General features: G+C 41.4%; 1 protein-coding gene across 4 annotated transcripts in view; it reads left to right on the top strand.

Moving 5' to 3' along the window:
- The window catches only part of etv6 (ETS variant transcription factor 6), a 39825-nt gene extending 31374 nt beyond the window's left edge, over nucleotides 1–8451 (top strand). For all 4 annotated transcript variants that reach the window (XM_017682926.2, XM_017682925.2, XM_037542706.1 and 1 more), the window contains 5 exons: nucleotides 956–1090; nucleotides 2935–3555; nucleotides 4937–5079; nucleotides 6153–6253; nucleotides 7924–8451. In XM_017682926.2, coding sequence (XP_017538415.1) covers nucleotides 956–1090; nucleotides 2935–3555; nucleotides 4937–5079; nucleotides 6153–6253; nucleotides 7924–8026 — 1103 coding nt within the window. In that variant the 3' untranslated portion in view covers nucleotides 8027–8451. The remainder of the gene's footprint in view (nucleotides 1–955; nucleotides 1091–2934; nucleotides 3556–4936; nucleotides 5080–6152; nucleotides 6254–7923) is intronic.
- Nucleotides 8452–15839: the final 7388 nt, after the last annotated feature.

The raw sequence follows: 15839 nt of genomic DNA, 5'->3' as shown, positions 1-15839 counted from the left end.
CTGCTGAACATTTCGGCAAATAACGGCAGACGCGCGTTAATAATAAGGGGTTATATCATGAAAAAGCCAGGAGCATTTTGTTGACTCTAGAGTTTTTCTAAGGTTTTCCTACAAAATCAACATTTGTTGTCCTGCGAATGTACAAAACCAAACACACACACACACACAGACACACACAGACATGCACATATTTACACACACGCGTACCACTTTAGAGTGCAAAGGCCGTTTCCTGAGGAGGCTCATTTATTGGTGATTTATGCTGAAATGACATTGCTGAGCAGATGTCAGTACATGCTCTGCTGTTTGATTCTGCTTCTCCTGTGAAGTAATACGTCAGTCATTTCAGAAAGATTGTGCACGATTGTAAAATGACACTAAGTGCAGGACTGAAGGCACAATTGAAAGAAAGGGTGTTTGAAGTGGGGGGGCTTTTTTGTCTGCATAGTACATGGGAGGAAGTTAAGAATTGGGTAAACGTTTGATAAGGAAGTGTTAAGCTAGCCACAACTGTCACCTGGTAGAACTAGGAATTTCCCTCCCTGCATCAAGCTGACCAGAAACTGAGAACTGAAAGGTATCTCGCTTTGTTTATGTGTGTGTGTATGTGTGTGTGTGTGTGTACTAGTGTTCTGACTTCCTTTATGAGACTCATTTCCTTGAAATTCTTGCTGGAAGCAGTTCAAAATACAGATTTTCATAAGATACCATGTGGGAGGAAGTTCCTCAAATGGTATCACTTTTGTCCATTCCACTGTCCTCAAAATGAGGCCTTATACATGTGGCTTATTTGTTTGTTTCTGGAACCAAGGTTAAGGTGTAATGGTAGAGAATAGGTAGCTAAAGCATGGGTAAGTCACAGAGTGAAGAAGAATTTGGCCATGCTCTGTGGACATTTCACACCAAAGGTCTTGAGGGATCTCTCTCTGAGTCTTGCTTTTTGCTGGTTCCACAGGAGACGTCTTATATGAGCTCCTGCAGCACATTCTGAAGCAGAGAAAGCCCCACTCATCATTCCCTTCCACATATTACCCCGGAAACCCCTACCACTCTCTGCCTGAAGCAGCACTTCAACAACACAAACTTGAGGGTAAGTCTGTTTAGTGATATCTCAAGCCATAGTGTCTCAAATGCAGACCAGATGCTATTCTTCTTTGTCTCGAGTTCTACACCAACCAGTAATGCAATACGAAATATCATTGAAATGACCATGAAAGATGGATAAACTCCGTGATCCGGTTGAATGCACACTGAACTCATCATATTCTGGTCTTCACAGTCTGTGCTTCAGTATGGGCACATAAAAATTGCATATATTGAAATAAGCACTAAGTAGCCTGCAGCCAAGCTTTCAAGGAAGTACAGAACCTAATCTCTTGCTGTCCGGTGACTATAAATACGGAATTTGCCCACTTCCCTGTGTAGCAAATTGACTTTGAACTCTCTATCATTGAGAGCTTTGGAGACACAGATCATAAACACTGGGCGTACCTCGAATCAACAGGTGGACCGGGAGGAAGTGGCAGTTTGGAATGTTGACAGGAAAACCTGTTGTACAAGGAAATGCACCTGTATTTAAATAGCATGTCACAAGGTCTTGCAGTCTTTCATCTTTTGCTCAAAAGGTCGTCACATCAGTCACGTTGTTATTGTTCAATTGAAGAGTCCATTAAATGTATTTGATTTTTCAGCCAATGAGTGAAAACGTTCTCGAGACGCATCGAGTGCAGAAACCATCTGTTCACTGTGCCGCACCAAACATTTCAGATTTATTCAGTGTTAAAACTGCTGCCTCTCGCACAAACACACATTTCCTTCTGTATAAATATTGTATGGTATTTTTAAAACTACGCAAGTGAAGGTCTTTAGCGTTCATAGACATAGATATACACTCCTGTCCTTTGAATGACTTGAACAATAAGTGAAACAGTAATTATATATACACACACACACACACACACAGTATAAGTAAATTATACATTATTTACAATTTTAAAGCAAAACATCATCTCTCCAGTACCAACAGGTGAAAATGACACATGCTTAAGGCGCCCCCTGCTGGACGTAATGTTCTCTACATCAGTGATTTCCGACCCTGATCCTGGATTACCGCCACTTTTTAGAAAGGATGATGGAGGAATGATTTTTAAATTGAGATCGTAATTTAAAAGTTTTCAAATCGCAAGACCTGCGGTTTTAATTACAGCCTATTTGATCAACAATGTCTACATTGTCTTAAATTTTGAGTGGGGAAACACCTAAGAACACTGAGCTTGGACTGCCTCCAGATGAGTTTACGTGTTCAAGACAACGCAACCACAATTAACTGCCATTCTGGTGCAATACATTCAACATAGCTGCAAGCTAGAGAAGTGGATGTTCTGGTCTTCTTGGCCAAAATAACAAGCCTGGAGTGTCACTATCATTCAGAAAATTGCACTTAATTATTTTACCCACATTATTATGCCGCACTTTTTAAGGCTTTATATGACCACATGAGTGTATTGTATCATCAGTTGTTCTAGACAACTGAACAACTGCATGTATCAAAACTAATTTTGATCAATTATAAGGCTTATTTATACAGAACAACGTGATTAACTGGTATATAGTAACTGCATAAACCACAACAACGTAGCTGACTTGGTGTCAGCCCACTATTTACCACTTATTTGATTTTTTTTGTTCACTGGTTCCTTCTTGGTCTGACGAATTGAGTTTCTAAAAATCTTGGTAGTTTCATAGCTTTAGGAAATGGGGAACTACTGTTTTTCTGGTGCATTTTCAGTCAGTCCCAGCTTGTTTAAAAAAGACTGACTAAATATCAAAATATCATGATGCATAGTGTGTATTGTGAAGCATTGTGATGTTTATATTCTTGCCTGACCGCTCACTATTAGTGACAGACCCATACTTAACTTTTCTGTCCATTAGAAACGGTACTTAGGACCCCACGTGGAACAGACACCCTCCCCCTCCAGCCCCCAACAATTGAGCTCCGGCATCGCTCACGCTCGCCTCACCACCACGCGCCAAGACGCTCACCTGCTGATCCCACACAACCCCACCTCCTAGCACCAGGGGAGGACCCCCAGCAAACATCCTCTCAAATGCCCGACAGCAACAATCATCTCCCCGAGGACCTGTACCCGCTTTCAGTGTCGCCCACGGCCCCCAATGGTCACTGTCCAGCACCCCGCGAGGCTCAGAGGCCAGGAAGTCCCTGCCAGGAGGAGGCAGCACCACCCCGAGTCATCCAGCTGATGCCCAGCGCCATCATGCACCCACTGCTTCTCAGCCCTGGGCGAGGAGGGGTGCCGGGGGACATCAGGCATGGTCGGGCAGCGCCCCAGGAAAACGGCCGTGAGGTCAAGGGGCATCATCACCACAATCACCACCATGCCCATCATCATCCTTCTCACCACCCCTTGAGCCTGGCAGGTCACCAGCAACCTCATCAGCTCCACCAGCAGGAAGACGCGCGCTACCGCAACCAGATCATCATGCCCGTCTCTCCTCCAGAGGAGCAAGGCATGCCCATTGGACGCATTGCTGGTAAGACCACAATACATTTAAAACCTTCTGCGCCAGTCAGAAAGAAACTACCCCGTGAAAAAGATCTACCTAAAAAAAAAAGATTACTTCATGTGGTAACAAGTAAATTACCTACTTTTATTCGACCTAAATAAGTACTTTGAACGTTCAGTCAGTGTAGTTTATTAGGTTGAATAAAACTAGTTCAATTGCTTTGTTACCAGATGAAGTTCTTTTTTTAGGTAGATTTGATGAGCCACTGTTTACAGTGAACTTCACACCACCATCCTTTCCAACTTTCCATCTATCAAGAGTTCATGAACAAGAAGGATAGTACTTTTCAGAGTACCTAGGATAGCGAAGAAAACAAATATTTGACCAAATCTCATTGAGCCAATTCGTTGAAAAAACAAGTAGCTTTGAATAATTGAAGGTAAAAGAGAACGAAAAACTTGTAACTACCTTCTATTAGTGTATTTATCAGTTTGCGAGTTCAGACTATGCGTTCAACATATGGTGTTAGTATAAGAGGCGACCGATTAAGATTAATTGATCCTTATTAGTCCCACAAACGGGGAAATTCCACCTCCTCATTTAACCCATCCATGAAGTGAAACACCACATACACACTAGTGAACACACACACTAGGGGGCAGTGAGCACACTTGCCCAGAGTGGTGGGCAGCCCAATACGCAGCGCCCAGGGAGCAGTTGGGGGTTAGGTGTCTTGCTCAAGGTCACCTCAGTCATGGACTGTCAGCTCTGGGGATCGAACTGGCGACCTTCCGGTCACAAGGCTCGTTCCCTGACCTCCAGCCTACGACTGCCCCAAGTGGAGGGCAGAGTTCTGGACGGCTTGGTATTACTGGCAAATCATGGCAAAGGGAAGGTAGGGGTGGAGATTTATACGTAATTGGATTGAAAGGAGGGGTTTTATGCATAGTCCTCTTCCAAAATTTGAGTTATTCCATAACTCCATGCCATTTTTACACAATATCAAGGGCAGCTAGCATTTTCATATGGAATTACATGGTTTTCTTATGATCGTGATGAATATTGTACATCATGCGGGACATTTTCTTCTCCTTTCTATGGCTTGGTGGTGCAAGAAACCAAACTTAAGTAGTTTGAACAGGACCTTCCTGTTGTGATGAGGTTTGTGCAGCCGGAAGCACCAGCCAAAGGTGTTAGGTACACAGTTTTCAGCTGACATCTTTCATGTGCCCACCTATATTTCACAAGATTCATAGCTATAAAGGTATTTTCCATGTATATATAATTCCTGAGGGTCAGTCAGTCAATTCTATATTTTTGAAAATGCTCTTAGGTGGACAATACAGTATAAAGAGTTGCACTGCTTACTGTTCCTTTCAGGTGAGAATAATAAATGCTTTGTTTTCAGACTGCAGGCTTTTGTGGGACTATGTGTATCAACTCCTGTCCGACAGCCGCTACGAGAACTATATCCGCTGGGAGGACCGTGAAACCAAAGTTTTCAGAATCATCGACCCCAATGGCCTGGCTCGATTATGGGGAAACCACAAGGTATTTTATGTAGTCGCGTTTGTTTTTGCATAAATGTATATGGGTCATTCCACTAGAATGGTTCAAATTGGACTTTGACATTTTCAAATTTTTTGCTTAAATGTATCATTGATCTGTAAACCTCACAGTCAAACATGTAACGGGGTTGAGTGTAACGGGGTCGAGTGTAACGGGGTCGAGTGTAACGGGGTCGAGTGTAACGGGGTCGAGTGTGACGGGGTTGTGATTTTTGCACAAAATGGCCGCTGCTCTACATACTGTACACCAGAGAGAGAGCACATGGCATGCATGAGATTCAGAATTAGCTTATAGTTTTGAAATAAAAAAAACTTTTTTTATAAGTAATAGTTTTCTATCTTTTTTTCATGTGACGGTGTTGAGTCACTGAGTTTGGCGACCACAATATCACAAGATAAATGACCAAAATTAAATAAAAGAAGGAAGCCACTTGCCTGTCTTTGCTGTCCTGTTGTCCAAAAGACTTGAGTGATGTCACTTCTTGATGTATATGGATCATATGGATCATACCATTGTTTTTGTGGGGGAGATTCATTTGTGTTACGGGGTTGAGGGGTTACTTAGGTACAGAACTAAATAATGTGATTTTAATAAATAATTATCAATTAATTTTGAAAAATAATATCACAAACAATTAAACACAGACAGTTGTTTAGTTTGACATCAAAATATATGGACTTTTTTATAGTTGTATTTGGTATATTCTAAGTATACTTTCGTTGAAGGCCATGAGGGACATGACAAAATAGGTGGTGTCAGCAAAAATAAATAAATAAACAAAGTTCTCATAAAAAGATCAAATAAAAAAAATACACTGTATTAAAGGAGATATTTCAATGTATGTGTAAAGCTGTTAAAATATAGATTTTTGTGACCCAGTAGATAAAATACACCTAAAGAGGGATGAGGACTCAAAATGTGCCATTTCCATGGAATGACCCATATTTTATTACTAAATATAAATAGTTGCTGAACCTAATGAATGAATGGATGAGTGAGTTCTTCAGCATATCATTGCTACTTCATGAAACGTGTCCTCTGTGCTGTGTTTACAGAACAGGACCAACATGACGTATGAGAAAATGTCGAGAGCACTAAGACACTACTACAAACTGAACATCATCAGGAAAGAGCCAGGCCAGAGACTGCTGTTCAGGTGAGAGGGATTAAAAGACTGCACTGTTTACGAGACGAGTGCTATATTGCTATAAGTTCCTTTTCTTGTCCAAAACGTTTTCTGCAGGTAATATAAAAAAGAATTCAAGATTTTGGCATTATTCAATAATTAAAATGGAGTTATTCAGAGTGGATTGATGTGAAATGCTCTGTTCCAGAGAAACTAACTCTGACGAACAGTGGAGGTGATTGGAACCAGACATCTGAAGTGTTTGATGCCTCTGAAAGCTCCCTCAGAGAAAGCTAAAGCATATAATGGTTATAAAGCTGCTGCCTGATGCCTGAGACATTGATGTGTTGTAGTTCTGAGATAAGGACTAAAATATATTGTTTAAAAAGTCCATTCCTGGCAGAGGGGTAAACGACGGGTGTTGCAAGGCCAAATAGTCACACAAGAAAACCTACATTTACTGATGTACCACTACTTTAACATAAACTCTGACGACATGTAGGTTTATTGATCTTTTTGGATAGTGACTAAAATGGCATTTGAGTTTCTGTTACTACCATTAAAAGGAATTTCATGCTAAATATTTCTCTACAGTGAACATTATTAGCTCATTTGAGCTCAGGGCTAGAAAACAGACATGGAAAGGAGGCAGCATCAGAGGATTGGAACAGAACATCTGTCCAGTATATTTTCCAGGCGTTTTGTGCTGTCAACTCTCATCAGCGCCATGCAAGCACATGCATATGGGCGTACACTAAAATCAAAAGTCAGACAGTCAAAACACTGACTTGCATTATGTTTACATCACAGCAATTGAGTTATGCAGAAATGTTGTTATTTCTATTTAACATGTAGACTCCACTGTTTAACGCTATAAGCCGTGAGCGGCTGTACATTATAAAGTGACTGTTAGGCATGTTTTCTTAGTTTAAAGTGATATTTAATGTACACTACTCTCACTGCTCTCTCTAGCTTTATGACTTTTCAACTTCACATACTTTACATAACGATGTGTTATAGCTGCAGTAGTGCATTGGTATGAAATACACTACATAGACAAAAGTGGAGCATGGCTGGAGGATTCACTCCCATTCAACCATAAGAGCCTAAGTGAGGTCACACTGATATTGGCCGCCCTTGTAGCTGGTGTTGCATTTTGGGGGGGGGTTGCAATAACAGGACTTGGATTAGACCAGGGTGGGCTGACTTTTGGAAAAGGGGCAACTTGTGCGATGCTGAAGGTCACTGAGCTCTTTATTACGACCTGTTCTGTGGTCAGTGTTTGTCGATGGAGACTGCGTGGCTGCAGGATTGAATGTATATCTATATGAGCAATGGTGTGGCTGAAATAGCTGAATCCACTAATAAGGAGGTTCTACATACCATAACTCTTAAACTTGGAGGTTTGAAACGGTCATCTAAACCCCTTTTCATACTCAATCGTATTGCATAAGCTTTTTTAAATTAAAAAATGTGTTAAATTCAAAACATCTATTCATTCAAAATTAGTTTATTAGTTAATATCATTTATTTATTACTTACTGGATTATTTGTTGGTGCATATAGTAAATTGTGGCTATGATAAAAATACACACATACACATCATCTAAACCGTTTCTCCCTCTGGGTGCTGGAGCAATAAAAAAAATTATAGTATTTTGCATTTCTTATGTGCTCTTGTGTGTTTATATTCACCACAGGTTCATGAAAACCCCAGATGAGATCATGAGTGGACAGACGGACCGTCTGGAACATCTTGAGTCGGACACAGATGAACAGATATACGTGAAAGAGGAGTGCTGAGTTGTGCTGAGATGAACTATTAAAGCCGTAGATGCCTCACCAACGTTTCGCTGACTTCAGCCTCAACCAAGCCGGCCTGGACATTTGCTTAGATTAACTGAGGAGCAATTCTAAAGAGACATGGATATTTACTGCACTGTTTTCTATGCTGATTCCCGATAATCTAATTGTTTTTTTGTTTTTTTTATTTTATGGTATGTGCTTCGAAAAAGCAAACTTCAATACGACAATCATTTTAATCATAAATATTCCTTTTTTAAAATCGTCTCTTTAAAATTCCTGGCACAACAAATGATTGCAAGCTTTTCCGTAAGGAATTTTTCTTGTTTGGTTTTTGTTAAGTGTGTATTGTACACGCACACATTGCAATTTCTGTAAACAAGTCATTCAAGAGATTAATTCAAGAATACATTTTAATGACTGAGCCTGTTATTTCATTTATTTCATCTTTTTATTTGTTGGTACAGCATAGTGTGCAACACTGCTGTCCTCCATGCAGCAGACCATGGTTTGAGTCCCTGTCTGGGAACGCTCCAGTAAGAGTACTTTGACTATGGTACATTTTTAAGGCACACAGAAACTAAACTTTTGTCCGTTTAGCCATGATCGGATTATTATAGCACACTTCTTTCCCCAATTCTGATGAGTTTTCCAGCAAGCGATAGCTCCTATGTGACAAGCACTGACACAAATATCCCCCCACTTTCTCAAATCATGCTTTTGCAGGTCACGCTTAAATGCCTAAAACACTGATGTGTAATGCAGAACAATCAAGCAGAGCTGCACTTTCTATCCACTACGACATTAAGATGACATGACATGGTGTAGACTGACCAGAAGATGGCCTCCTAACTACTGACCAGGTATTTCAGCCACAGCCATTGCTCACAGCACATGTGAAATCGAGTACACAGCCATGCGATCTCCACAGACAAACACTGGCAGTGGAGTGGGTTGTACTGCAGCCAGTCCTCACAGTGCACTGGCTCGTTTACCTGATGTTAGATACGGTAGCCACTCCAGTTCTTCATTCTTAGATAATGTCACATTCCCTCTCTCGCCTATCCGGAGCTGAAGTGGCAGCATCACTAGATTCTTTTAATAACACACAGGTTTTCACAGAGCACGGAGACGGAGTGTGTGTAGACAAAGGTAGAGTGAGGAGTTGTGCAGAAGTGTTTTTACTGGTATAACAGTAATGTTAGTGCTTGTGTACGAATAAGGCAAAACTCTCCTGTGTGTCTGGGTGGCCCTGTTTAGACCCTGTTTAAACCTGGTCACAATCCCTCAAACCACTTCAGGAGGTCTTGGGGCGCATTTGAGCCACATGTTCTAGCAGTGTAAACATCTGTCTCTCCAAGACAGAGTCAACAAACAAAACCCCTCCCAGTACAACTGAAACTCCTGTTTGTCACTGGGCATGTGATCTGTGTCCATGAGGAAGACGAGTATGTTGGACACACATGGTTGGGGACTAGACGATGTGAAACGCTTAATACCAGTATGGACAGAAAACAGGAAGAGGCTGAACAGAAAAAAAACTATTGGTGATTGGTTGCTGTGGAACGAGTGGATCTACATATTCCATCCCACACTAATCTGCTTTCAGAAGACCAGGAGACACATTTGACTACCAAGATCTTATCGGGATACAATCCAGATTCTATTAACATGAAGTGCCCAGTTGTAAGAAAAGCCAGGTGTGGAAACCACAGGACACATTGTGTTCGGATTACAGTTCACGTTAACCACATTCGGAGGAGGTCGGACGTGGATCCTGACCACGTTTAACACAAGTGTAAACAGAATGCATTTCATTATCTGTATACGATTACACGGGCAGAAGAAAACGAAAGGTGGAGGATAAGGGAGGCTAAAGTTGGCCCCAAAGTAAGAGCCTTCGTTCAGTGCAGGTCGATAAAAAGGAAAGACCAAGCTTATCCACTCTGATAGTGACAGGAGTAAAGAGTAAAACAGAAACGGCGGATTCGGTGCTTTTTACATGGGAAAAGTACAATCGTATCCCATCAGGTCGCCCTGGCTGTGTGATGGGAATCTGGCCAAAGTTGATCCAGATATGATCCAGAATACCGAACACCTGGTAATGCAAGGTGTAAACAGGCTCATACAGCTCTGTCTAGCATTTTCACTTGAACTCTCTGTGAGATCTTGTAGGCACCCGAAGGGGAAATGATGAGGCCAGGTGGACAAAGGCTTGTTGAAACCAGGACTGAAATGCATGGCAAAACTGCACTGCTTAGCATTAATAGTCTATTAACAGTAACATTGATTATTAACAGTAATAGTCAAAGCTGAACCACACAACTGACAGAAATAATACCGAGCTTACCAATAATAACCTTTATTGTTGAAGATCATTTTTGATGATTCTTTGGGAACGTGAGCGTGATTTTTGATTTCCCTCATCCATCAGTGGGCCTTGGCGGCAGCACCCAGAGACCCTGTGGAGAAGCCTTCCTCTGCAGACAGCACCATCATTCCTGCCCCAATCAGTTGTGAGGCTGACGTTTGAGGGATTTGTGAGAGTTTTACAGAGACAGCTAAAGAAGGAAAACTCACCTGCCCTGTCTTTTGCCGCTCTCCTGTCAGTTGCGTGGTTCAGCTTTGACTATTACTGTTACTGAAATGTGGACGCGTCAGACCACAGGACACTTTTCCACTCTGCGTCAGTCCATCTCAGATGAGCTCGGCCCAGAGAAGCCGGCGGCGTTTCTGGGTGGTGTTGATATGTGGCTTCGCTTTGCATGGCAGAGTTTTAACCTGCACTTGTAGATGGAGCGACGAACTCAGTTCACTGACAGTGGTTTTCCGAAGTGTTCCTGAGCCCATGTGGGAATATCCGTTACAGAATGATGTGGGTTTTTAATGCAGTGCCGCCTGAGGGGTCGAAGGTCACGGGCATTCAGTGTTGGTTTTCTGCCTTGCCGCTTACCTGCAGAGATTTCTCCAGATTCTCTGGATCTTTTGATGATATTATGGACAGTAGATGATGAAATCCCTAAATTCCTGCAGTTGCACGTTGAGAAACGTTGATCTTAAACTGTTGGACTATTTGCTCACGCAGTTGTTCACAAAGTGATGAACCTCGCCCGTCCTCGCTTGTGACGACTGAGCCTTTCAGGGATGCTCCCTTTATACCCAATCATGACCCTCACCTGTTTCCAATTAACCTGTTCACCTGTGGAATGTTCCAGACAGGTGTTTTTTGAGCATTCCTCAACTTTCCCAGTCTTTTGTTGCCCCTGTCCCAGCTTCTTTGGAATGTGTTGCAGACATCAAATTCAAAATGAGTGAATATTTGTAAAAAAAAGTTTATCCGTTTGAACATTAAATATCTCGTCTTTGTAGTGTATTCAGTTGAATATCGGTTGACAAGGATTTGCAAATCATCGTATTCTGTTTTTATTTATGTTTGACACAACGTACCAACTTCACTGGAATTGGGGTTGTAGTTCAGTGATTAACAGAAAAGCTAAATCTGTAAACAAATTACAGTTTATACTGTAAATATTCAAGTTTGTACATGAAAATGCAGACACTGCTATTGTTTTTTAACAGACTATTATTCTTTTTTCTTCATTTTCAGTTTAAAAATGGATATTTTGTTCATGTTTCCATTTGGAATGACTTCTTGTTGTATCCTGGGCTACAGGCTGCAAAATGCCCCTACCTGCTAATGTCTTTATAGGCCACCCCAATAGTGGCACACCCTCCAAACCCCTCCACGTGGCAGAAGTGGCGACCAGCGAGCGCTTCGACACATGACTAGGGAAGACGGAATACTGTGATTGACTAAATTAGTAAAATCTTCCACTGTGTACTATGCTTGAATACGGCTTTAAATTTAGTCAGTTCCTCTAATGACTGGTGGACACAAAATCAACAATTTCAAAATCATAAAATACAACTGAATGCATTGTTTTGGCCAAATTACAATTTTTTTTTAAGTGGAAAAAAAATAAAATAAAATAAAATAAAATAAATAAATAAATAAATAAAAACAACCTCTGCAGCAAACATTTTTTCCCAGGAAATGTCAAGTTTAGAGGCTTTTACTGTCATTCCATCTCTGTACAAGTACACAGTGTACACATGTTAATACACAGCAGCTGTTTATTTGATTTACAGAGGAAAGTGTGGCATGTGCAGAAGTCCCCACTTTGGACAAGGCCAGATTAAGACCTATATCTGCTCCTAGGTGTTGATATTCTAACCTTCTACTCCCAATAGAATCCCTCTCAGCTGGGAAATGCACCACCACAACCAGTTTGTTGGAAGAAACCAGGTACTTCAGTAAATTAAAGGATACAGTAAAAAAAAAAATAATACAATAAAATGACTAAAATGTCACTTCAAGCCTTTCAAGATAGGTGTATTACAATTAATGCAATCTAACACAATAAACAGAACACCGTTGCATCTGGGGTAGAACGGTACACCACTACTCCTGTGTCAGCTAAACTTTCTTTTAGGTCTTCTGCTGCAAACAGTACTATCTGAGTCTTTTCTTGATCTTCCAGATCTTGCTTTGACTTCCACAGTTCCCTTTAACCGACATTTCTTAACGAGTAATTCATTTCTGATGTGTTTCTATAGTGCTTGTTGGCAACCAGTCCTAATGAGTCAATTAAGGCCTAATGAGTAAATCAAGTTCTGAGACTTTGCAAAGGTGTAAAGTCCAAACGTCTGTCTCATGTCACAATTTGGCATTTGATTCTATTTTTAAGTTACTGACACATAAAGTAACATTTCCATATGTAATTTGACCAGTGGTGCCCAAACATTTGCAAACATCAGTGAAATATGCCCCAAATTACAGCATAGCATGGAGCACTCTGTGCTTTTACTTCACATTTATTTTTTTAAACTGTCCAAATACCTGTAAAGGATTTCGCTGCTGTCAGAAGAAAACCTTGTATCTCCATTTTTGTCATTGTTCTCTTTTTAGAGCACATCATGTAAAATAACTTTTCTCTGGCTCACTTTCTTCTCTGACTGCTGTTTCTCACCTCGTCCCTCCCCTGTATGTGCACCACTCAGTCGAGTCTCAGTGCTCAATGTTATGCACAGATCTGATTGGCTGAGTAGCGTCACATGTGATATTCACAACGCATGTCACGCTCCGTGAGTCTCCTGGGCCGCAAAAGCCGTACCGTAAAGGCTAGAAAAGTTAGGCTGATTAAATTAGGACCACCCCGTCCAAATTAAATAACTCTCCATAGTTTATCGGTTAGAGGTCCAGGTCCGCAGAGGACAGCACCTTGTTCTGGACTCGGGCCGCGGTCCACTTATTAGTGATCTCTGTTTTAAAGACCTAAGGTCCATCTTAACCAGAATCAGCACCTCCAGCTTAAAACAAAAGACCCTCCTAGAAAATAGTAACTCTGAAGAAAAGCATCAAGTCCATGTGTGATGTCACTCAAGTTTAGCTTTCTCAGGTGTGAGGATATGGAGACCAGCAGACACCAATGTAGGTAACACAGTATCTGGGTCACAGCATCTCTGAAATTGTAAGACTTGTGGGTGGGTCAGTGGTGAGTTCCTACCAACAGTGGTCTGAAGAGGAACAACCACAAACCAGAGAGAGGGTGCGGAGTGTGCAAGGTGCATCGATGTGTGACAGCAGCAAAAGCGATCCTGTCTGGTCTGAACTGACAAAGCGGCTACTGTGGCACACATCATAGAATTTTTTAATGGAGTTTCTGAACCGTTCTAAAGAGATGGTTCTCAAAACCCTTTGAACACTAATCCCAGCAAGGTGAATGACCTCAATTACCAGTGATTTTTAATGAGTGAACCTCTAGGATGGAAATAAGAAGAACCCTTTGAGTTCATTTTTTAATGAGCACAAGCTTTTTCCAGATAAAGCTGGACATAATGGGAGCTAATCAGGTCATGCACTTTGATAATTTGGTTCCCAAATTATACCAAGATAAATAAAATAGGAGGGGCATAAAAGATGAACAGGTGAACCCGCTCCTTAGCCCAGATGTGCACAAAAACTGGTGTATTTCTTTGTGTTTTAATTTATGTAAAAGCTTAAATCCTTAATAAACAAAAAACATTCTGCAACTATTTCTTTCATTTTTGGACTTGGATGTGAATAGTTTTTCACAAAAGAATGACAGAATAACTGAAGTTTAGAGAAAGACCACACCTGAAACTACTCCTTCTCACTCCCTACATCCTACAGATATCCTTGTACAACTCCTACTGCTCTTGATGAAATTTTGCACCCCACCACCTCCCCAGGGAATTGAAATGGTGCCTCGATACTGGTTGGGGGTTTAATACAAATATTGCAGAGAGACAGATACAAGAGAGACAGCTACTATATGGTAAGTGAACCTAATAAAGCGGTCAACGAGTGCAAGTTGAAACTGATAGATTGATATATTTACTTTATAAACTCACCTGAGTTTGTATCAAGTATCAAGTTCTCTGATGCTGTTTGATGGTGATCTCAGAGCAGAAGCAAGCAACATCCAGCACAGCTCTCCATATACAGTGACGCTACGACACAGAGATAACGTGTCATCCATTAAACAGCTGCCCACAATCCAACTAGCAAACTTAAATGTATTTATCACAACAAGAATTTTACATAATTTCATTTCATTACACAAGCGTTTAATTACAGCAGCTAGTCTCACTGATTAGGCTTTAATTTTACTTACATACACACATGTGGACGTCTGTGGACGTCGGGCCCTCATACCATCCTCATGGAGTCAGTTTCTAACCGTTTGTGCAGACACATGCACATTTGCGGCCTGCTGGAGGTCATTCTGCAGGGCTCTGGCAGCTCCTCCTGTTCCTCCTTGCACAAAGGTGGAGGTAGCGGTCCTGCTGCTGGGTTGTTGCCCTCCTACGGCCTCCTCCACGTCTCCTGGTGTACTGGCCCGTCTCCTGGCGCCTCCAGCCTCTGGACACTACGCTGACAGACACAGCAAACCTTCTTTCCACAGCTCGCATTGATGTGCCATCCTGGATGAGCTGCACTACCTGAGCCACTTGTGTGGGTTGTAGAGTCCGTCTCCTGCTACCACGAGTGTGAAAGAACCACCAACATTCAAAAGTGACCAAAACATCAGCCAGAAAGCAGAAAGGTACTGAGAAGCGGTCTGTGGTCCCACCTGCAGAACCACTCCTTTACTGAGTGTGTCTTGCTAATTGCCAATAATTTCCACCTGTTGTCTTTTTCCATTTGCGCATCAGCTGTGAAATTGATTGTCAGTCAGTGTTGCTTCCTAAGTGGACAGTTTGATTTCACAGAAGTTTGATTTACTTGGAGTTATATTGTGTTCCCTTTATTTTTTTGAGCAGTGTATATACACACACTGGGGTAAAAAAGTATTTAGTCAGCCACTGATTGTGCAAGTTCTCCTAATTTTCATCATAGGTACACTTCAACTATGAGAGACAAAATGAGAAAAAAATCCAGGAAATCTCATTGTAGGATTTTTAAAGAATTTATTTGTAAATTATGGTGGAAAATAATTATTTGGTCACCCACAAACAAGCAAGATTCCTGACTCTCACAGACCTGTAACTTCTTCTTTAAGAAGCTCTTCTGTCCTCCACTCGTTACCTGTATTAATGGCACCTGTTTGACCTCGTTATCTGTATAAAAGACACCTGTCCACAGCCTCAAACAGTCAGACTCCAAACTCAACCATGGCCAAGACCAAAGAGCTGTTGAAGGACACCAGGGAGAAAATTGTAGCCCTGCACCAGGCTGGGAAGAGTGAATCTACAACAGGCAAACAGGTTGGTAGGAATAAATCACCTG

This window comes from Pygocentrus nattereri, chromosome 11, assembly GCF_015220715.1.
Source record: "Pygocentrus nattereri isolate fPygNat1 chromosome 11, fPygNat1.pri, whole genome shotgun sequence".
Classification (NCBI taxonomy): Eukaryota; Metazoa; Chordata; class Actinopteri; order Characiformes; family Serrasalmidae; genus Pygocentrus; species Pygocentrus nattereri.
Note: the sequence above shows the minus strand (reverse complement) of the source record. Positions and strands in the feature narration are given on the sequence as shown.